This window comes from Pteronotus mesoamericanus, unplaced genomic scaffold, assembly GCF_021234165.1.
Source record: "Pteronotus mesoamericanus isolate MK-2021 breed Mesoamerican mustached bat unplaced genomic scaffold, CSHL_Meso_final scaffold_636, whole genome shotgun sequence".
In the NCBI taxonomy this organism is placed as follows: Eukaryota; Metazoa; Chordata; class Mammalia; order Chiroptera; family Mormoopidae; genus Pteronotus; species Pteronotus mesoamericanus.
In genome coordinates, this window is record NW_026555324.1 from 1145014 (window position 1) to 1168221 (window position 23208).

A 23208-nucleotide genomic window follows, 5' to 3' on the forward strand; every position below is an offset into this window, starting at 1 on the left:
TGCGGCTTTTCCAGCTCATCTAACCAATCAACGATTGCCTCCTCTCGAACCTTCCCCTCACGAAACCAAATGGACAGCACTGGCTCGGAATGGGAGTGCTGGTCTTACTGAACTCCGCCTCCATCCTCAACAATCACTGGAATTGTCCCGGATGTAATTTTGATAAACAATCCATCAACCAATGGTAATAGACCTGATGTCCGACCACCCAGTCTTAACTAATAGACCGGCCCAGGACTACAGTATCCAGAATGCAGAGGGACAAACAGCTCAACAAAACTTTAAGCAAACTACCTTTCCCAGGATTTCCAAAGACCGGCTTCCACTTTCCTACTCTCGGGATGTGGCTCCCAGCCAGAGTTCAGGGTTTTGGTAAACACGAGCATCTGCTAAGAGACCGGTCCTGTTTTAATCTTTTTGATCAACCCCAGAAGCCTAAACTTAGCCAGAGGCTAAATCTTGACCCTAGGATGACCTATGACCCCAGGCTGGGTCCCAGCCTTAGGTGAAGTCTCCTATCCCAGGGTGAGGCAACTAGAAGCCCACCCCCAGATCCCAGGCTTGTCTTAATTATGGGCTGAACCCGGACCGCAGGCTGAGTCTCCTTCCAGGAGCTGAGCTCTAACTTCAGCCTGAAACCCTAATTCCCCATGCTCTTCTGACCCTCGACCTCCACTGAGCCTTCATATGTGGTTGGGTTTTCCACCTGGACTGAGCGCTGACCCCATTTGAGGCCTGACCACTGGACCCTAGTTTGAGTGTTAGACCCCTTAGTGGGCTGCTGACCCCTCTGCTAAGCCTTTAATCCCTCTGATCCCATCACAACTTCAGTACCAACCTGACATAAATTCCAAATCAGATCTGAGTTTGAGACCAGAGTTGAGACCCTAATCCCAGGCTGAACAAAAGAGTTCAGACTCCAGTCTCCCCAAACTCGAGCACAACCCACTTCGGAGTTTAAGGTTTTGTACTTCAAAAGCCACCAGCAGGTGGGGCCAAGTCCCCGCAGAGCCACCTCTTCCAGTGTGGGCTCCCCGGAGCTATCCTCCAGAGCTCCCTGGAATGTGAACGGGGAGTCTGGGAGCTCAGAACCTAACTTGTCCTTGGGGCCAGAGCTCCCAGCCCCAGCAGAGCGTCTGTCACCTCTGTAGCCACAGGGAAAGCACCACAGGCGGGGGAGAATAAGGATGGGAGCTGCTTGGGATCTCTCCCCTTTCATCCCTGTACCTCAAAGGGATTAACAAAGTGTGAACAAACTTTTATGAGAGAGCCAAAAGACTTCCCAGCCCCAGGCTCGAGTGTCTGGAGGGAGGGGCGGAGTCGGAATTCCAGTCTGTACAGACAATTAAACCTCATTGGGCCTTGATGGATGAGGCTGAAAAATGGGCAGGTGCAAGCGCGAACTGGGCAAGAGCCGAGGAAAGGCCTGGGCCCGGTGCCCCAAGGACGGCCCGTCCTCAGTTTCCCGGTGCAGACTTTAGGGAAGGGAAGGCAGGATGCGGTGGGGGTGCTAATGGACCCGGCCTTGGCGGAGGCGCGTCCTGGGCAGGATCGAAGTCCTCCTATCCGCCCTGTGGCCGGAGGGACTAGATCATTAGTGCGACGAGCACAGATGTCTGGAGCCGGGCCGGCCCGCAGGAGCTGAGTGACCTCAGATTCTCCCTGCGAAAGGGTGGGGGAAGGACCTTTGTATGGGGTTTAGTGCCTTGACTCTTTAAGGAATGGTTGAAGGGAAAGAGGAAAGTTAGAACAGTCCGGGACGAGGCAGGGATCGGGAGGACAAGAAGGGCCTGGGGATTTGAAAAACGGATGGGGGTCCTTTAAGGCGTCTGTCCAGTACTGTCCGGTGACTACGTAACTTTAAGGGGGCGGGGCGTCTTTTGGGACCGCCTCTTTGGGGGCCAAGCCTTTAGGTCTCGGTGCCGGAGCTCCGCGCGGGTTGGGCGTGGCAGAGCCTGAATAGGCGTGGCAGAGACGAGAGTGGGCGGGTCCTGGGCGGGGCGGGGCGGGGCCGGGCGTACCGCCTTAGGCTGAGTCTCCCCGCGGCGGGTGGCGGGTGGCGGGTGGCTGGCGGCGGAGACCGGGCGCGGCGGCCTCGGTTGCGGCCTCGGCCGGAGCAGCATGGATTGGGGCACCGAGCTGTGGGTGAGTCCAATCGGCCTGTCTCCAATAAGTTCCTCTCTTATTGGGGTCCAGACTCCCGCCTTTGCCCCTGCAATATCTTAGACGAAGCTCCACGCTTTTCCTTCCACCGATCCTTGGAATCCCCGCTCCGCCCTCTCTCGGAGTTTCCCGGGGCGTCTCGGGACGCCCGGGGACGAAGGGCGGTCTTGCAGGTGCGCCGTAGGGAAACTGAGGCACCGGGTCAGAGTGAAGAGAAAGAAGTCCTGGGACCAGGCCGGGGCGGCCGAGCGAGGTCACCTATTTTGAGCGTTCTGGCTGGGCGGGCGGCTTATCTTACGGCCCCTGGGTTCTTGCCCGCCGCCCGCCTGTCCGGCTGGTGGGGGGGAGGGGACCGCCTGGCCACTTTCAACCCCACGTGGGACTTGGAAGTTCTGACCGCCCTTTCCGTCGCCCGCAGTCAACACCTAGGGGCTTGGGACGCTCTAGAGGGGGAAGGGATTATGAGGCTCGGCCTCCTCCCCCAGCCCTTTTCGGGCACAGGGAGGGGCCGCCCCCAGGCACCATCTAAACTCAGCTCTGGAAGCCCCAGGAATTTCCCCCTATCCTAGCCCGGACCTCCGACCCCTCCTTTTTCTGGGGGCGGTGGCATCTCTGGGTTCCTGGGTGCAGCGAGGTAACTAGATCGTTCCCCGCAACTGTGGGATTTCTTTTGGAGGTGCAGTGGAGTCAGTGGGGTAAACTGAGTACATCGGGGTACCCGAGAGCATGGCGACCCTGGAAACTTGCTGCCTGTCCCCTGGTCATTCTGAGGCGCCCCCCCCCCCCACCCCCCAAGCTGCAGGGAACCCTGCTCCTTTAGCCCTGACTCACGCCGGGCCGGCCGGATTTTCCGGAATCTGGGGGGATTAGGGGAGTGGCCCTGCCCTGCTCCACACCCCTCCTGGCAGTCCTGAGACGTCCGGAGACGTCCGGAGACGGGGACCCTGTAGTCCGTCTGGGGCCCCGCCCCTGTTCCTGGCCCTTCCCGGGAAGGGGAGGGGGTTCCCGCCGGTTTCCTGCCTCCCCGCACCGCCCCCCCACCCCACGCCCCAGCCGCGCAGGGGCGGGTCTGGGAAGCCACTCCTTCTCCTAGCTCATAGCCTTGAGGCTCCCTGATGTCTGGCTGCGGGGTCTTGACCTGGTCCTCCCCACCCCCACCCTCTGTCAGGATCAATTTGAGGTGATCGAGCGGCACACGCAGTGGGGGCTGGACCTGTTGGACAGATATGTGAAGTTTGTGAAAGAGCGGACCGAGGTGGAGCAAGCTTATGCGAAGCAGCTGCGGTGAGACCCAAGGGTGAACTTGCCCTGGTGCTAGAGGGCGCGTTTGCAGGACTGGGGGCTCAGCCTTCCTGCCTCTCTCTTCCCTTAGGAGCCTGGTGAAAAAATATCTGCCCAAGAGACCTGTCAAAGATGACCCTGAATCCAAGTAAGGATGGAGAGAGAGTGTGAGGCTAGATTTGGGGGGACAGGGAGAGTTGATCCCACTTTTTCTCCCTTAGCTGGGTCCCTCGCCTCTCATCTTGATTCTCACCTAGAGGTAAGAGTATAGGTACAGGCTCCAGGGTTGGATCCTAAATCCATTATTTTCTAGCCGGACTGCTTTGGGCAGTTGACTCAAGTTCTCTGCTTCCAGTTCCCCCCACCTATTAAATGGGGGAGGCTCCAGCAGTTATTAAATGAGTGACTCTGGGCAAGTGACTTAAGTTTTGTGCCTCTGTTTTCTTCGTCCGTGAAATAGGCATGATGACCATGACCTTGTGGGGGCTCATGTGAAGATTAACTGAGTTAATGTGTTAAAACAGTGCCCAGCCCATAGTAAGTAGGCGCATTTCACTTTAACCTGGGTCTCCTGTTCTGAATCCAAAGAGCTCTAGAAATTAAGTTTTTCTGGTAAATTATTTGGAGGCCACCTCTGACCTGAACTCGGTGTGAATCAGGTTAATTATGGGCTTGGTTTTTATCCCACTTAGTGTGAATATTAATACTTTTCACTGCAAAAATATTTATAGTATTTGACTACAGGATGTTGCCTCTGATCACAGGGGGGTGATGCACAAAAGATGATATAAGCATTGTATCTCCTTCCAGAAACCCCCAAAATTCTGAGTTCTGAAATTCATCCTACTCAAGAGTTCGGGGTGTGGGACAGGGGCCAGAAATTGTCATTGCTTCAGGGGTGAACGTCTTGGGTCTTAACCTTTCTCATGTGGAGGTGGGTTCTGGGTTCTGACCTCTGGCTCCCTGCCTCCCTCTCTCCCTGAGGTTCAGCCAGCAGCAGTCCTTTGTGCAGATTCTCCAGGAGGTAAATGACTTTGCGGGCCAGCGGGAGCTGGTGGCTGAGAATCTCAGTGTCCGCGTGTGTCTTGACCTGTCTAAATACTCCCAAGAGATGAAACAGGAGAGAAAGATGGTAAGTGGTCTCCTCCCTGGGTCTTTCCAAGGGCCCCTGCTGTGACCTAAGCCTATTGGCTCCTCTTTCCACAGCATTTACAAGAAGGCCGTCGGGCCCAGCAGCAGCTAGAAAGTGGCTTCAAACAGCTGGAGAATGTGAGTTTGTGGGTGTGAAGGGTGGCTATGGTCCCAGGGAGCATGGTGAGGGTTGCTGACCCACAGAGCTGCCCCCTTTGTCTGGCCAGGACCACCCCCACCCCTGAGGGTTTCCACAATGCCCATTGCCCCCCGTTTACTGCGTGACTTCCTGCCAGTCCCTGAAATCTTGGCTTCCCATACCCCCTTGCCATCAGGGATGGCAGCAGCTCCCTCATTCTGGTTCTGTCCCCCACACAGAGTAAGCGTAAATTTGAGCGGGACTGCCGGGAGGCCGAGAAGGCGGCCCAGACTGCAGAGCGGCTAGACCAGGATATCAATGCCACCAAGGCCGATGTGGAGAAGGTGCTTATGGGGACTGGGACAGGCTTAGGGGTCGGGATGGGACAGGGCCACAATCTCCCAGTGACCCCCACCTTGATATTCCTCAGGCCAAGCAACAAGCGCACCTTCGCAGTCATATGGCAGAAGAAAGCAAAAATGAGTACGCAGCCCAACTACAGCGCTTCAACCGAGACCAGGCCCACTTCTATTTTTCCCAGATGCCCCAGATATTTGATGTGAGTGCTCCAAGCCCCCAGCCCCACCTTCGTGAGAAAGACCTCACTGTTAACCATCTCCTACACATTTGTCCAAACCCCAGATGCCACTTCCCAATCTCCAAACTGAAAGGGATTTAGAAACAGTTGTAGGGGCTCTGCCTTTACTCAGGCTGCTCCTTCTGCCAGGGATGTCTTTCTTTCCTTTTGAAAATCCTATTCAGCCTCCTAAGTCCCAGCTCTAACAAACCCTCTGAAAGTTCTTGAATTTTCCCTCTTCTTTTTCAGTCGTATATCCCACTCTCTGTCCTAATCCTGGGATTGGCAGTATATGTGCTGGGTCTGCTTTTTTCTTCAAAACCTTGGCTCCATTGTCACCTTCTTTGAGAAGTGTCTCTTGACTCCCTAGGCAAGGAGCTAGTGGGTGCCTTCAAGTCCCCTCTGAAACCACCCTGGCCCCCTGTCTCTCCCTTGACCGCCTTGGGTTGGAAGCATCTGTGCTCCAGCCCCTCTGTCAGCACCCCTGCCCTGTCCCTGTAGAAGCTACAGGACATGGACGAGCGCCGGACCACCCACCTGGGGGCTGGGTACGGGCTGCTGTCAGAGGCTGAGCTGCAGGTGCTGCCCATCATCGCCAAGTGTTTGGAGGGCATGAAGGTGGCTGCAGCTGCCGTGGACACCAAGAACGTGGGTGCCTGATCCTGGGGTGGGCAGGAGGACCCTGAAGGCTGGGCACCTGCTCTTGCCCCTGACTGCCCTCTGCCCTCCGCGTACCCTCCCTTCAGGACTCCCAGGTTCTAATTGAGCTGCACAAGTCAGGCTTTGCCCGCCCAGGCGACGTGGAATTTGAAGACTTCAGCCAGCCCATGAACCGCGTGCCCTCGGATAGCAGCCTGGGCACCCCCTCAGACGGACGGCCTGAGCTGCGAGGCCCGGCCCGTAGCCGTGCCAAACGCTGGCCCTTTGGAAAGAAGAACAAGGTGGGGGCCAGGGTTCTTGGGGACGGGGTGTGAGTGGGGATAGTGACGTGGTGGGGGGGGGGGCCCAGTGAGTTAGCCCCAGCCGCTGGAACGCTGAGTCCCGGGCAGGAATTTTCCTCTTGGCTGCCGGCCCAGGCTAGAGGGAAGGAAGGTGGAGATTGGCCTGGGAGTCCCCTGAGGCTGACGGGGGGCCGGGAGAAGGTGGCGGGGGGGCGGGCTGTGGCGTCTGTCTGCTGCTTCTCAGGATGCTAGGAGAAGACCTGCTTGTGGCAGTCAGGGCTGTGTGAGGACTCAGATGCTGGCCCTGGGGGCTCCCCTGGGTCTCTCCATCCCACCTATGTGGTTGGGCCCCAACCTCCAGGCTGTTTTTCTCTTGGGTTTTTTGGTTTTCAATGTCCAGCACATACTTGGACACTCCTGGTTTATACCTTCAGCAACTGCCCCCTCCCTAGTTTATACCTTTGGCCCTTGATACTCCACTTCAATTTATTTATGGCGCTCCTCCCTGCCCAGCTGAAACACCCCCTGTAATCCTCTGATATTTCATGCCTTTGACCCTTCTCTCAGCTTGCCCTTGACTCCTGCACACATTTCCCTCCACGTTCTAGACTGTGAGCTGAGAAAGCCGGGGGTGGGGAAGCAGAAACATGGGCTTTACCTGCGCCCCCAGCCCCATCCTAAGTACTGAACATGGGATGCAGGGCATATGGGAGATACTGGGGGAGGAAGGGGTCTGGCCTTCTGGCTCACAGTCTAATGCCCTCCTGCCATCACCTAGATATTTGTGTTCTTTGCATGCATTTTCTGTGTATAATTATGCATCTTGAGTTGTGGTTTTCTTACCGTTTTTTTTCTTTTCTCCATTTGGTTTTTTCCTTTATTGCATCGCTCCGTCCATCCACATTTGTACTCGTTCTCTATATTCTCCCACCCCTCCTGACCTACCCCCTCCACGGTCCCCACTGGTAGCCGCGTCCTCCACCCCTCTCCCCCCTGGGGGGCCCCCTGCCCTCGGCATTGCCTAATGGACCCCCGTCCCCCCGCTCCGGCCTCGACCCCTTGGCCATACTGAGTGAGATCAGTAGGTCGGTCAAACCGCGGCTAGCATCCTTCCGCAGCCTTCGAGGTAGCCGTGGGGTAAGTGAGGCCTCCAGGGAGGAGGAGGGGCAGCCCCAGCCTGCCCAGCGGCTGGGTGGCGGGACCCTGGGCTCGCTTCCTGCTGCTGGCTGGGCCCCTCCTCCCATTGCGTGACTCCATCCTGCTTTGCTCTGTGCATGGCCTTGCCCCCCAAGAACCTTGGGTGGGGAGGAAGGTAGGCTTGGTGTTATCTTACAACTGTCTTAGAGCCTGGGAACTCCAACTCTATGATCCAAACTCAGTTCTCTCTCTACCTTGCAGACAGTGGTGACTGAGGATTTTAGCCACTTGCCCCCAGAGCAGCGGAGAAAGCGGCTTCAACAACAGCTGGAAGAACGTAATCGTGAGCTACAGAAGGAGGTTGACCAGAGGTAAGGTGAGAGGGAGGCAGAGAAGAAAATGAAATAATAAAGAGTTACAGATCCTTCTCATCTTATCATGGGGTTAGGTCTGATAAATCCATCGTCAATTGAAAATACCAAAAGTCAAAGTGCATGTGATACTACGTTGCATAGTACCGCTTATTTACCTTTGTGGCTGTGGCTGGCTGGGAGCTGTGGCTCTCCGCTGCTGCCAGCATCCTGACAGAGTAGCAGACTGCTAGCCCTGAAAAAAGATCAAAATTCGAAGTATGCTTTCTACTGAGTGGGTATAGTTTTCACACCATCATAAAGTCGGAAATCCTAAGTCAAACCATGGTAAGTCAGGGACCGCCTGTACATTGAAATAGTACTCAAACATCTCCCAACAAGCCCCAGGCCCTGATGGTTATGTAGCAATTCTTCTTCCCCTTATAAGAAACAGTTACTTTACATATTGTACCACTCCTTCCAGCACCCAGAACATGAGTGAATGCCACCAGCTCATTGTGGAGGCTGGTGGAGTTTCGATTTCAAAGTCAGCAAGAATTCAAGAAAATAAAATTACGGGTTCACTTGAATTCCCTTATGATCTTAGGTGCAAAATCCTAAGCCAGGCAAATCTGGTGGTGTGTTTTAAAACTGATACATCAGGCCGCAGTGACGGTTGCCCAGCAGGGTGAATGTACTCTATGCCTGGGATTGTACATTTGGCATAAATGAACCAAAAATGCTCAAGTGGGAAGTTCTATGTTATGTATATTTTATCATAACAAAACACTTTTTTAAAGACTTTAAAAAAGTCATGAGCAATTGGGTGTTAACCCTGTAATGCAAAGATGGGTCAGTATACAAAAAAACCTATTAAGTCTCATATACCGCATTAATGGGCTAAAAAATCAACATATGGTTATCTATTTACTAACTCAAACACTTGAAATATTAACAATAAAAAATCTGGCAGATGAAAAAGAAGTTTGTACTCATTCTTTCCAAGCAGCAAGATCCTCTTCCCAGTCCTCTTACATAATAGAAATGACGTTTGCCACTTGCAGACAGGCAGAGAAATGATATTTTGCCATCTTGTACAAAACAGCTTTTATTGGTGTAAAGTTCCATTAGGAACATTGTAGTTCCTGAGTTTTTATGGTTTAGGGGTTAAGGGTACATGCTCTGACGTCAACACAGACTGGCTGTGAATTCCAGGTGTTGCCTCTCTGTGCCTCAGTTTCTGCATCTATAATATGGATCATATTAGGACTAGAAAGAAGTTAAACCCAGGTTTGACATTTTCCAGAAATCTATGCTCATAACAATTACTGCTTGTTATATAGTTACGGAGGAAATAGGGACCATGGACTGATGATAATAACACCTAGCAATTATAGAGCACTTACTGTATGCCAGGCACTATTCCTAACCCTTTCCATGGATTCACTGGAGTTCCCAAGTTTTCCTGAGACACTGTGTGTGAGCAGAGGCAGGATCCTGGCTGACTTGCTTAGTGTTATATTTCCGGTGCCTGGAACAGTGCCTGCTATGCAGCCCTCAATGTGTAGCTGAATAAATAAAGGCACTGCTGTTAATCTTCACAACCATTCACATGAGATAGCTGTACCATCATCCCCATTGTGAAGGTTAGCAGACTGAGACAGGTTCAAAACAACTCAAGATGACACAACTAGGAAATGCCCAGACTGGGATTCGAGCCCAGACGTTGAAGCACTAGTATGTGAGCTTTAAGCACTATCTTTGGCTATTTGCTCCATGAAGCAAAGCTCGTATTTTTTGCTTGTTAAATCACATAGGGCTGTTCTTTTTCATCTGTCTCTTCTGGTCTTAGGGAAGCCCTGAAGAAAATGAAGGATGTGTATGAGAAGACTCCCCAGATGGGGGACCCCGCCAGCTTGGAACCCCAGATCGCAGAAACCCTGAACAACATTGAACGGCTGAAGTTGGAAGTGCAGAAGTATGAGGTCAGGGAAGACCCTGGGGAGGGGTGGGGGCCGGCCAGGCTGGCTGAGTCACTGCCTAGGGGACAGGGAGGTGTTGTGGGGAGGCTCCAGCTGTTTCTCATCACGGCTTTGGGTGTGCATGGGTGATCTCAGGAAACATCTGAGCCCAGAGCGGGCTGACCCTGAGCCCTGCCCTGGAACTGACCGCATGGTCGTCTCCTCTCAGGCTTGGCTGGCAGAAGCTGAGAGCCGGGTCCTGAGCAACCGGGGGGACAGCCTGGGCCGGCACACCCGGCCTCCGGACCCCCCAGCTAGCGCCCCACCCGACAGCAGCAGCAGCAGCAGCAGCAGCAGCAACAGGGGGTCACAGGACAACAAGGAGAGGTGAGTGGAGCGGCCACAGTGGGCCTGTCCCCCAGTACATGGGAGGCCTCTCTCCACTGCTTTGCTCTTTCCTGCCAGCTCTGAAGAGCCCCCCTTGGAGGAAGGCCAGGACACCCCCATCTACACAGAGTTCGATGAGGATTTTGAGGAGGAGCCTGCATCCCCCATAGGTCACTGTGTGGCCATCTATCACTTTGAAGGTGAGCATCAGTTGCTTGGGTGGGGCTGGGGGTTGTCTGGCTGGGTTCTGTTTAAATTTGCCTGAAGCAGACCTGAGCCCACCACCACCCCCATGACAGGGTCCAGCGAGGGTACCATCTCCATGGCTGAGGGTGAAGACCTGAGTCTCATGGAAGAGGACAAAGGTGATGGCTGGACTCGGGTCAGGCGGAAACAGGGAGGTGAAGGCTACGTGCCCACCTCCTACCTCCGAGTCACGCTCAACTGAACCCTGCCAGAGGTGGGAAGAGGGAGGCTGTCGGCTGCTGCTTCTGGGCCACCGGGGGGCCCCCAGGACCTACGCACTTTATTTCTGCCCCCGTGGCTTCAGCTGAGACCTGTGTAACCTGCTGCCCCCCACCTCCACCCCTCACCTCAGATGGACCCGCTGTGCCTTCTACCATTGATGTACATACTCATGTTTTAAATCTTTTCTTCCTGCCACTTGGCTAGGGCCATTTTGTTTTATATATTAAAAAATATGTAAAGTTCTTGGAGTCCATGTTTTATTAGATTTGGATACTGGGGCTGGATATTCAAATGCCTCCCTCCTTACAGGCCACACAGGGAATGAGGAAGGGGAGGTAAATGTGGGCACACCTTGGGCACACCCTGTCCCTTCCTGAGAATTGGGTCCTTGTCTGTGACCAGTGTAGGGAAAGGGTGCTAAACATCTTTTTCATGTTCGTGGCAGCTTACTGAGAACAAGTAGCATTTATTGAACACCTACTGTGTGCCAGGCATTCTCCACCCATCATCTCTAAACATTGAGCTGTAATTCCCATGATAACCCTTAGAAAGTAGTCTCACTTTTATGTTGAAGGCTGGCACAGAGAGGGCAGGCAATCTGCTGTAAGTCACAACTTTTTTTTTTTTTTTTTTTTTTTTTTTTAATTTTTACAGAGGGGAAGGGAGGGGGAGAAACAGCAACTGATTCCCTCTCGCAAGCCTCCGTCCTGGGATCTGGCCCACAACCCAGGCATGTTCCCTGACTTGCAGTCGAACCAGCGACCTGGTTTGTGGGATAACACCCAACCCACTGAGCCACACTAGTCAGGGCTATAAGTCACACAACTTTTAAAAGGCATTTGAACTCCAGCCTCTTAGTCTGCAAGTTCTCTTATTAGAAGCTGCATGTTCACCATTTGTGGGATATGGGTGGGGGTGGGAGAGGGAGAAGGAGAGGGAGCGGCAGCCAAGGCCTCCATATACCTGCATCTTCTAGTGCAGAGGAGGAGGCTGCCCCTCACCCCAGGATCCCTGTCTGTTTTTAGGGAGCAGGGTGGGTTCTTACAAACATGGCCCTTTTCCCTCTCCAAGCCAGGGTGTGGGTCCTCACCCTGCTTGGCTGTGTGAGCAGCCTGGGATGACTTCCTTGGTCTCCTGCTGGGGTCCCCAGAAGTCTTGAGTGTCCCAGTATGAAGAAAGGGGTCTGCACTCTCAGCAGTCAGGCTCCAGGCGCTGCGACAGGACACTGAGGATGTGCTGAAACTTCTCCAGACGAGCAGCTCGTGGCGCTCCCTCGTCCCAACTCCCCCAAAGCAGCCTCCGCACGAAGTCAGTGGTCAGGGCCTCCTGCAGCTCCGGGTTGGGCCGGAATCCTGGGGGCAGGGCCAGGTGCGCTGGGGGTGGGGCCCAGTATCCTACCTTGCCCCTCCTCACATCTGCCTTTTCCCCTGGGAACTTTGACCCAGCAGAAGCTTGGCGGGACTGCTCCAAGTACTCCAGCTAATCAAGTGGGGTTGGTGGGGAGCAGGCTGCTACGTCTCTGGAGGTTTGGGGGAGGGCGTGGCCGAGGGGCTTGGAGGTGAGCTGGGTCTGGGTGCATGGGGGAGCTGTTCCTGATTTGAGCTGCTAGGGGCTCCACCTTAGGGGCTGTGCCTAGAGATAGAGACGCCCAGGATCAGGATTTGGGGTCCCAGGCCACCCTGCGCGACAAACTTGGGAAGAGTTGGGATGGATGGGAGTGCGACCTGTGGCCGTGGGTCTGTGGGGCAGGGCCATCCCTTTTGGTTGTAGGGCACTTTTTTCACTGCTGGTTGCAGAGCAGGCTTGGGAGCCCCTAAGGGCAGCTGTCCCAATTTGTGTGGGGCTCTGGGAGACGTGGCGAGAGGATCCGGTGCCTAGCAAGGTTTGGGGGCACCCCGTTAGGGCAGCAAAGCGCAGAGGGGGCGCTCACCTCGTAGCCGCCGGGCCGCGGCCTGACGGAATTTGGGTGCGTCCTGGGCCATGTGACGCGCCCCCTGCAGAGTGCGCAGCAGCTGCTCGCAGCTCCGGTCCAGCGGCCCCGGGAGTTCCTCGCCCTCCAACAGGCGCACCACGGGTACTATGTGAGGTAGCGCCACCTCGCCAGGGTCGCAGGGTCCTGTGGGGAGAAGGGTCTGGGGTGGGCTTAGGGCAGAGAGCAGAGCCTAGGGTGAAGAGGGTGGGACATTGGGCCAGGCATTACGAGATTAAAGTAACCGGCGGGACTTCGCTCAAGTAGGCTTGAGCCTCGCGGAACTAGATAGAGTCAAGGGAGTGGTATTGGACAGGGGCAGGGCCTAGGGGTTGGGGCCAAGACCAAGCCTAGTGCATAAGGTGGAGCCTAGAATGCAGAAAGCACAGCCGAGGGTAAAGGGGCGGGTCCTGGGGCACAATGGGGGCGGGACCTAGGGATTGAGTCCCAGGCCCAATCTGGTTTGGAGAAGGCGGAGTCAGTGGCTAATAGGCAGGTCTAAGGACAGAGGCAGGGATTTGGCCTAGCGCTCGCTAGGTTCGGCTTCTGAGTTAGAGCTGGTGCACGGCTCCAAATGGTGTCACCTACCGGTGCCCTCATCCAGCGCCCGCATCAGCGGCTTGAGCTTCTGCTCGAAGGCCAGCGCGGCCTCGGTGTGGCTCCGTCGGAGCTGGCGCCACGTGCGTTCCAGCCGGGACACCTGGGGTAAGAACCCTGGTAAGAAGGCTCCTCGTCCCCATCTCCTGCAATCGGGCGTTCTCCTCATCACTGCACCCAGTGTACCTGGGGCATGAGCAGGGCGCCCATGACCGCTGCCAATCCAGGCAGGTCCCCTGCCGCCCCTGGCCGCAGCGCCAGTGCCAGATCCACCAGGCCTCTCAGGGCAGCTGTGCGCTCCTTCAGCGATCCTGTGCAGCCTAGCACCGCCAGTGCGCCGGCCAGCACCAGCACCTCGTGCCTGTGGAGGCAGAGGGCAAAGGTCTGGGAGCAGTGGGGAGGTTTGTATTTCGGGGTGAAGAAGAACGGGAGGAGGCATTGCCCATCTTCCCTCCCTGCATGGGGAGATTTGGAGATCCTGGAAACTCCAGATAGCTGGCTCACCTTTCCAGCAGTTCTGACCTCAAGCGATGGCCATGGGGAAGTGTGAGCAGCTCCAGGCCAGAAGCAACCCCCATGGCATCCTGCTGAACTTTGGTCACTCCCAGTAGGCCAGCAGCCTAGGGGCAGGGAGGTTGAGGGTGGAGCGAGGAGGACAACTGAACAGAGTACGTGGGTGTGAGATGCAATGGGGCCTCTCCTTTGCCTGGAGAGGAGGGACCTGGTTTGTGACTCACCTGGCAGTCTGCCAATAGTAGGTGGCGAGCAATGCTCCCAGCATGGTGCTCCAGGAATAGGCCTCGGAGAGCACACAGGACTTCAGGTTGTAGGGGCCGATTCTGGGGACCCAGCAGGCTGGAGGGGGTGTCAGGGGGGCAGAAAGAGACCTCTGCCTCTGGTTTTGCAAAACACCTCTCCTCCTCCTCCTCCTGGGCCTCCCACCATGGGGCTTCTGGCCGTGGGCAGCTGTGGCCAGGGGGTGTTCCCTGGGCACTGGACACTTGGCATATCGGCTGACAGTCCACTGGGGGTTGTCCAGAGGCATCAGGCAGCACCAGTGAGGGTGTTTGAGGTGGCTTGGTTGGCACCTTGGCAAGAAGCTGCCCATCCGAGGCCCTGAGGCTGCCAGCAATGAATCCCAGGGGAGTCAGGGTCTTCAGCAACTCAGGGTCACTACCCATGCGAGACAGCGCAAGTGTGGGCATAGCAGAGGCTCCTGGGAGTCATGCAAGAAGGGGGTCCCAGTCATCCATTTATTCAGTCAGTACCCAAGTATTCCTACCTATTTCGGTGTGGCTTTGAACTTAAACAACTTTCCCAGTATAAATGCTACACACTTCCCCATGGTTTGAAAATAAACTTTGACACTTACGAAGTTTTGCAAATTCTGAACACCACATTTAAAATTTGAATGCTTTCTTTTTGTCCCTCTGATTGAAGATGGTAAAGCATTGAGGGTACAAACTAAAAATAAAAATATATTACTCAAAATTCACAAAAGTGCATAAACATAAAAGCAACAGAATTTATTACACCTTCAAATGATGTCTTTTGTTAAGTTTGTGGCATGTTTACTTCAAAAACTGTTAGAACTTAAAACCACATCCAGACTTTTGGGAGATTCTATACTTATGAAGCATTTAAATAGACCCTGTTATAGGACCTTAACAACTTCCCATGGTTCCCAGCTCACTCTGAGTCATGGCCAAAGTTTTCACAGTAGCCAAAAAAGCTCTCACAATCTGAGCCCCAGGTCTCCCTCTGACCTCCCCATCACTGCCACTTCCTCAGCTACACTCATCTCTTTTTGGTTGAATGAGCAGTTCAAGCTCTTGCTCTGGCCGCAGGACCTTTGAGCTGTTCCTTCTGCCTGGGCCACCGTCAACCCCAGTTATCCACATCCTTCCCTTTCTTACCTCTTTGAAATTTTTCTCCATGGGCCTTTCCTGACTGCTACTTAAAATCTTCCTTACTCTGTTGTATTTCTTTTTAAAATTTCTTTATTTATTGATTTTATAGAGAGAGAGAGCAAGGGAGAAAGAGAGAAACGCCAACTTGTTGTTCTACTTACTTATGCCTTCATTGGTTGGTTCTTGTATCTGCCCTGAGCGGGGATCAAACCCGCAACTTTGGTGCATCAGGATGATGCTCCAACTAACTGAGCTACCTGGCCAGGGCTCTCTGGTGTAGTTTTAATTAAAAAAATTTTTTTATTTATTTACTTTTAGAGAGGGGGAAGGGAGGGAGAAAGAAAGGGAGAGAAACATCCATGAGAGAGAAACTTCAATCGGCTGCCTCTCATACATGACTCAACTAGGATGGAACCTGCAACCCAGGCATGTGCCCTTACTGGGAATCAAACCAGTGACCTTTTGCTTTGTGGGTTGACACTCAACTGAGCCACACTGGTCAGGGCTGTTGTACTTTTAATTCTTACCCCAAATCATACATAATTGTTTTTGTTCTTGCTCTGTCTTCTCCCAGCAGGATGTTAGCTCCACTAGGTCAGAAATCTTTGTTTCTCCTGTTCATTGCCATATTTCAGCTCTTAGTCCAGTGCCTGGCATAAAGAGCGGGCTCCTGTGGAATGGGCTGGGGGATGGACAGGGCAGATGGGGCCGGCCAGGCGGGAGGGAGAGGGGACCTTCTGTAGGTGGGATAATTAGGGGAAGCTGTTTTGAGGAACTCATGTTAGACAGGAGGAGTCAGAAAAAGATTAGGGGGATGGGCTTTCCAAGGGCAAGAACAACTAGTGTAAAGGCCCTGAGGCAGGAACAAATTCGCCAGGTCCTAGCAACGGAAAGGGAGGCTGTCGCAACAGAAAGGGAGACTGTTGCAACGGAAAGGGAGACTGTCACGGCGGTGCAGGCATATGACAAGAGTTGGGAGGGAGGTCACCCATGGTCAGAACATGCAGAGCTTCTTAGAATAATTGTAAACCCACATTGTAAGTACCTATAAAGTTCCTATGTGTTTTGTAACCACCATAACAACTTGGAGAGCATCATTGTTCCCATTTCCCCGGAGGTTATATCACCTGCCTGAGATCACTCAGGGAATGAGGGGCACAGAAATCTCTTGAGCCATGGGCTGTCCTGGCAGACTCTCACCTGGTTCATAGCGGCCTTCTCTTGACCGCCCAGCTTGCTCCAAACCTGTAGGCTGGCTGTCACTCCACTTCCTAGCCCTGGGGGACAGAGATAGGGTAGATATGTAGACCCAGCCTGAGCAGGGCAGCCCCACCAGTGCCCAGAAGCCACTACCTGCAGTCACTCAGGACCATGGGATCTCAGCCAGGGTGTTCTCTACCCCTAGGGACTTGGCAAGGTCAGGAGACATTTTTGTTTGTTACCCCTACGGAGTAGGGTGGGAAGGGTTCTACTGGCATCTAGTAGATAGAGATGAGGGGTGCTGCTCAGCATTCTACAATGCACAGGACAGTCCCCACAGCCAAGAATGACCTGGCCCCAAGAACCAATAGTGCCGAGGTGAAGGAACCCAGGGGTTTTTGTGTCGCAAAGAAGGTCGGGAGTCTCTCGAGTACCTGAGGCGCTCTCTCTGAGTCTGGCTGTCTAGGAGGGTGTCCTCACTCCAGCTGCGTCGAATGGGCCCTTCCCGCATCACCGGCCTGGAGGCCACAGCCCCTGTAGCTTGGGTCAGTGGGCGCTGGCCAGTCACATAGCTGCGAACCAGGGCGGGCAGGCTTGAGAAACGTTCATCTTCCAGCTGAAAGAGGGAGGTGGGCCGGCCTGGCCGGGGACGCAAGGCCACACGGAGCACCTCGAAGTGTAGTGCTGAGCCCTGCCAGCGGCAGGAGATCACAGGGTGGCCCCCGCGGGACGGAGATGCACGAACCAAGAAGTCACCATCTTGCTGAAGAAGAGCCTCTGCCTTCTGGGGATGGAGGATGGGGGCAGGGGGTTTAGGTAGGAGCTCAGACTAGTAGTTAATGGTGCCTCACCACCCCACCACCCCTATCCAGGAAAAGCCATCCCAGAGACTGGGTAGTTTTGTACCAAACTACGTGGGCACACTTCTGGATTACATTTCCCAGGCTCCCTTTTCTTATGGGCACACCTCTGGACTACATTTCCCAGGCCCCTTTGCAGTTAGAGCTACCATGTGACAAGATCTGGCCAATGTGACGAGGGCAGAAATGCAGTGGGAACTGTCCACACCTGGCCCATCCTGCAAAATCCTGCAGGTTTTGCCCCCTATTTGCCAGCTGATGTCACCAAAGCCCAAGGGTAAGGCTGAGCCACAAGATGGAAAGTGCTTGGGGTCCTGACTGATTTCTGGAGCTCCTTATCCTTACTCTTCAACCACCTAGGACTGTAACATAAACAAGCCCCTAAATGATCCCAAAATACCAATCAGAAAGAATACACGCACCCTATGTTCATAGCAGCATTATTTACAATGGGTAAGATCTGGAAACAGCCCAAGTGCCCTTCAGTAGATGAGTGGGTAAAAAAGATGTGGTACATTTATGCATGGAAATACTACGCAGTTGTGAAAAACAAGGAACTTTTACCCTATGTGACAGCATGGATGGACCTGGAGATTGTTACGCTAAGTGAAATAAGCCCGTCAGAGAAAGACAAATACTATATGACCTCACTTATGTATGGGACCTATTGAACAAAAACAAACTCACAAGATAGGACCAGAGGCATGGATACATGGAACAGACTGACATCTCAGGGAGGGAGGAGGGAGTGGAAGAGATTGGTCAAAGAACATACAGGCATATATGCATAGCCCATGGACACAGACAAAAATGTGGTAAAGGTTGGTGGGGTGGGGCCTGGGTGGAAGAGGGCAAAAGTGGGGGAAATGGATGTCTGTAATAGTGTCAACAATAAAAAAAAAAGTTAAAAGAAAATGTCTATTGTGTTTAGCCAGTGACATCTTGGAAATGTTTGTTAGAGCTGCTGGCTGATTCTGACTGTTACAATTCCCAATCTGAGTAAATGTACTGGCTGGCTTTGCAAATGCAGCTTCAGAATAAGACATTAGTTGGATTCTTCCGTAGTGTGGCCCAGAAATCCTCCTTTATAAAATTTTCAAGCTGTCTTATGACAGCTGTGATGGCTGCCGTGATAACAGGGGCTGAGGGCACTGACACCAGAGAGGCAAAGCAGAGCTGGTGAGGGGGGCTGGGGACTGAACAATATATGCAGTAGGCACATGTAGAGCCCTACTGGATGCCAGGGGCTGCTTTAGAACTCGCTTAATTCTTTACCAAGTTTAAACAGTAGGTACTATTATCCCCATTTTACAGATGGGTGAACTGAGGTCCAGAAACATTAAATACTTTAGCGTAGATCACACAGAATGTAAATTGTAGGGCTGGGATTTCATTCCAGGATGTCTGACTCTAGGGTGTGGGACATTAACCACTAAGCTATACTGCCTCTTATATACTGCCTCTTGGATGCCCAAGGTCCCAGGACTCCTGAGAGTTGAAGATGAGGGTGGGGAGCCTTGAATTGTGAGGGAGATGGGACCCTATAGTGGCCATAGGTGCCTGGGACCCAGAAAGAAAGAAGAGACAAGCAGAGCTAAGGGGTGCTTTGAGGGAGCTAGCACCTTCCTCAATTTCTGTTACCATGCTCAACCCCATCCCAAAGAAGGTGACAGTTTAAATATAGGGAGTGACAGGCCACGCTAACCAAGCTTCAAGACAGTCCCTAGTCCCCCAGCCACCCCTTCCAATAGACCTTGATCCTGAATCCCTCATCCAGGACCCAGGAATCCCTAACAGGTCAAAGGTGGAAGAGGTTCCCTACTGCACGGTGCTGAGACTCTGCAGGAGGCAGTACCTGGCGGGACAGGGGACCGTGGTACCAGGTTTGGTTGGCAAAGTCCTCTCCATCTCGTGGCACCTGCATAGAGCTTTTGGAGGTAGTGGATGCTGGGGCTGAGTTCTGCACTTCCAGCAGGCCACAGTCTTCCACGTCTGTAAAATGGGAATAATTATTCCTGCTTTCTGAGTGCCTAGGTTAGCCCTTTCCTTCTATGCTCCACTTAGTTTTGTTTTTTTTTAAATTTGTTTTTGTGTTCCTCTAGTTTTGGAGACAGCAGCCCATATCCTATCAAATCTTAAAATGCATCTCTCTTTTTCCGTATAAGTATATATTATATAAATATATATATTTTACATTAAAGTTACTCATTGTCAGATTATATATATATATTTTTTACATATATATGCAGACATAAAGATAAAATATAGACATGCCAGATTACAGTGACCCTTGAACAACGTGGGGTTAGGGGCACTGACCCCTGCACAGTCAAATATCTGTACATAAATTTTGACTCTCCCAGAACTTAACTACTAATACCCTGTGGTTGACCAGAAGCCTCACTGATAACATAGTCAATTAACACCTTTTTAAAAATGTTATATATATTATATACTGTATTCTTACAATAAAATAAGCTAAAGAAAATGTTATTAAGAAAATCATTAGGACAATATATTTACAGTATTTATTGAAAAAAAAATACACATATAAGTGGACCCATGCAGTTTAAGCCCACATTGTTCAAGGGTCAACTGTTTATATATGCCTATATGATCAGGCTATGAGTAACTTTCATTTAGAATCGGCTGTGATTCCACAGAAACAGCCATGCATTTACCGGGATTCTTGCAAAAGGAGAAGACCTATGCCCTGCTTCCAAATGTAATGACATTTTATGCAGATGACATAATGCTCCATTGTAGAAATTAAATTAACTCATTCACTCAAACCAATATTTATGTGGCACCCACTGTGTGCCAGGCGCTGTTCTAGGTGCTAGAGACCCAACAGTAAACAAACCAGAGACCACTGCTGTTCTAGTGTGGGAGACAGTGATTAAGAAAATAAGTAGATGAGCATGTAGATAGTTCAGAGGGAGCTAAGCAGAAAGACATAACCAGGGATGGGATGTGAGGATCTGCGTGGTGGATTCAGATTTTCCATCGGGAGGCCTGGGAAGGTCTCAGTCAGTAGGGCTGGGAGGACTTTGAGGGAGGGAACCTGGTGGTTCTCAGTGTCTAAGAGCATTCCAGGCCAGAGGTAATTTAATTTACTATTGTCCATAGCTTCTAAGCAATCTATGTGCACACGAGGATTCTCAGGATGTCAGAAAGTCTAACCTATACATGGCTTTCCAATGTAACCTACATTTAAGGATGTTGAAAAGTCACATTTTTGTAGAAATGCAGTTTTGAAGCCAATACATTTCATTATTATTACGGTCAAATTTAGGTCTCAGACACTTTGGGACTCACTTGATCATCAAATCATGCAGGCCTATCTCAAGTGTCTGGTGGAGAAAACCCAGCCTGGATAGGAAGAATGCAAGGGGTCTGCTGCTCACTCTCCTATACTACAAGGTCTTTGGGACCTGGCCAGGGTCTGCAGGAAAAGAGCACCAGGATTCTTACACCCTGAGTCAGCCTGGCTGAGGACCTGAAAGGCACAGGAAGTTCCCAGACCAGTCCTGGGTGACTTCAGGGGCGGGGAGCTGGGCCTGGAGCTGGCTCCAGGCAGTGCATACCTGAACACCAGGTGTGTCTCCTGGATGCCTGTGCACGTCCTGTTTGTCATCTGGGCCAGGCCCAGCCTCGTCCTAAGAGTCCCCCAACTCCAGTTTCCTCTGTAACATGTCCCCCTTACTGGGCACCGAGGTGGGTCACTGAAACCCTGGTTAGTTGTGGGTGGGGAAAGCTCAGGGTGAGCAAAAGACACCGTGTGTCTTTTGGAATAGTTTCTGGATATTTGGGCAGAGGAGAGAGGACGGGGGAAGAATCAGGAGAGGGGGTGGAGTAGGGGCAAGCACGGGGGAAGGAGAGAGGGCGTATTCATGCCCTATAGACCACACATATGTGTACACATCGCAGGGGACAGCCACCAGCATGTAGACATACGGACACAGATGGACAAACTTGACACTGAGCAACCACCAACTGGTTGAGCACTTACTGTGTGCTGTTCTGGACCCTGGAAATAACACTTATGATAGAGACCTGTCCTTGGCCTTCGCTGTCTGGTAGACAGACACACAACAAAACAAGAACAAACCTAAAAGTAATCAATGGAGGTAAAACAGGGAGATGTGATAAGATGGCTGGAGAGGGCAGGCTACTTTAAATATCCTAGTCAGGGAGGTACCTCCCAGAAGCTGACATTGGAGCTGAGACCTCCATAAAGGGAAGGAGACAGTTATGCAAAGATTTGGAAAAACAGCAGTTCAGGTGGGGGATACTGCAAACGCAAAGGTGATGCGGAGCTTGCTTTTTTGACACCATCAAGGAGTCCAGTGTGTCTGGAATGCAGTGAGCAAAAAGCTCCGGGGTGAGCAGTGAGGTCAGCAGGGGTGAGACCATGCAAGAGATGGTGGACTCCAAATTTTCATCTCAGTTGGATGGAATGGGGGCTATGGAAGGGTTTTAAGTGCGGGAGGGGCACAATCTAGTTTGTGGTATAAAAAGATCGGTCAGGCAAAAGTGGAAGAGGGGAGGATCTCCGTGTTGCAAAGGAAACACGGTTAAAGGAGCACTCCCAGGTACACCCAGGTACATGAGCACGCGTGATGCACAACGACCCAATCAGACATGTGGCGACCCATTCTACGTCCGCGGACGCGCGTGGAAACCCAAGTCCTCCCTGCGTGGCGGTGGCCCCACCTGAAAAAGAGAGGATTCCCCACCCGAATAAACCCCTGGTCCTGGATCCGACCGGGGCCCTCACTCACCTGGGAGGGTAGCCGCGGAGCTCCCTAGAGGCTGGGGCCGAACCCAAGCCTGAGGTTCCGAGGCTCCAGGGCTCCGAGGCTCCGATGCTCTGGGCCCCTCCCACTCGGCCCTTAAGACCCCGCCCACAAGACCCCTCCCCTTCTGACCCCGCCTTCAACTTCAGCCTCCTTAGCTTTCACCTAGTCCGCTCATTCCAGCTCCACCTCCGTAGAACCTTTCTTTGCATTCTCCACGCCCCCTTTGGTTAATACCTACTTCTTCACAGACCACAAACCCTTGGGAAACTCCCTTAATGTCGGCCCCTCCCCTTAGAACATCGCCCCGCCCCTACTGGCCACGCCCACTCTTCCTTAAGTCCCTCTTAGTCCGGCTTCTGAGAATCCGGCTCCTTCTTTACCCTCGCTCAGGCTGATTCTAAGCACCCCTGGCCCCTCGGGACGCGGGAAGGGGGTGCCTCTGTCGGGGTTCCGGGAAGAGGTGGGACGGTCCCTCTAAGTTGTCTCGCCGGGCGGGGAGTGGCGGCTGCTGTGACGCGGAGGGGTGCGCTTCCTCGAGGCGGCCCCTTGAGTTTCCGGGAACGGAACCCCGGCTGAGCGCTGGGTTTCGCAGAGAGATGCGGGAAAACACGACAGCCTCCCCCAGTGACAGCACGATGGAGTGCAGCTTGACTCGGAAGAGACACAGGGTGGGGGGTGGGGGAGCATGCAGATAGTTTTCCAGGCAGGAGGAAGGAGGTGGTGGAGCTTCTTCCATCCTGATGCTTGGAGACACGCCTGAGAAAGCTGGGGAGATCGCGAACCAGAGAGGGGACGCCCCGGTCCCCCTCTCTGGAGGAGAGGAAGGAAGGGAGGGAAGTAGGAAAGAAAGCAGTGGTCGCAGCTAACATTTATTGAGCACTGGCTGAATGCCAGGACTGTATTGCTTGCTTGACCTGCTGCAACGTATTAATTTTTGTCCAGGCCACTCAGTGAGGGAGGTGCTATTTGCATCACCCCCATTTTGCAGATGCAGAAACGGAGGCGGCGGACAGCGAAGCCATATGCCCAAACAGCTGGTTTGAGAGTGGGCGATTCAACCATGGAGCCCTCTAGGGCCATCCTGTCTTTCTCACTTTTGTCTTGGCGGCCCCACCATCGCTGATCCCTACCATAATTCGAAATGGTCACCCATTTTACAGATGAGGAAATTGACAGATAGAGAGCCAAGGATGCTTGGGGATGAAAAGTCTTGGTACCTGTAGGATCTCAAAGCTGTGATTTTCCAGGCTGGGCTACCCTCCCCGCCGTCATGGGGAAGAGAGGCTCAGGAGGGGCTGAGAGGAGTATCTCTCTCCCTTGACACCCCACCTCCCG

At 53.0% G+C, this 23208-nt stretch overlaps 2 protein-coding genes across 3 annotated transcripts; one reads left to right on the forward strand and one right to left on the reverse strand.

Moving 5' to 3' along the window:
* The first annotated feature begins 2050 nt into the window (after window positions 1–2050).
* TRIP10 (thyroid hormone receptor interactor 10) lies at window positions 2051–10759 on the forward strand. 2 transcript variants are annotated; one of them, XM_054562294.1, is made up of 15 exons: window positions 2051–2145; window positions 3332–3447; window positions 3536–3592; window positions 4429–4576; window positions 4651–4713; window positions 4954–5058; window positions 5145–5273; window positions 5793–5939; window positions 6038–6232; window positions 7202–7369; window positions 7631–7740; window positions 9572–9704; window positions 9910–10067; window positions 10146–10267; window positions 10367–10759. In XM_054562294.1, exons 1-15 carry the CDS (start codon window positions 2122–2124, stop codon window positions 10513–10515), a joined length of 1824 nt encoding a protein of 607 aa, XP_054418269.1. In that variant the 5' UTR covers window positions 2051–2121; the 3' UTR covers window positions 10516–10759. The 2 variants fall into 2 exon arrangements, with proteins under 2 accessions (XP_054418269.1, XP_054418271.1); XM_054562296.1 differs by lacking the exon at window positions 7202–7369.
* A 471-nt stretch (window positions 10760–11230) lies between these two features.
* Window positions 11231–21892, reverse strand: SH2D3A (SH2 domain containing 3A). Its single transcript, XM_054562297.1, has 10 exons — window positions 21856–21892; window positions 18927–19063; window positions 16646–16995; window positions 16212–16288; window positions 13839–14317; window positions 13606–13721; window positions 13288–13462; window positions 13093–13204; window positions 12466–12651; window positions 11231–11887 (listed from the first exon to the last, which is right to left on the reverse strand). Exons 2-10 carry the CDS (start codon window positions 18993–18995, stop codon window positions 11727–11729), a joined length of 1725 nt encoding a protein of 574 aa, XP_054418272.1. The 5' UTR covers window positions 18996–19063; window positions 21856–21892; the 3' UTR covers window positions 11231–11726.
* Window positions 21893–23208: the final 1316 nt, after the last annotated feature.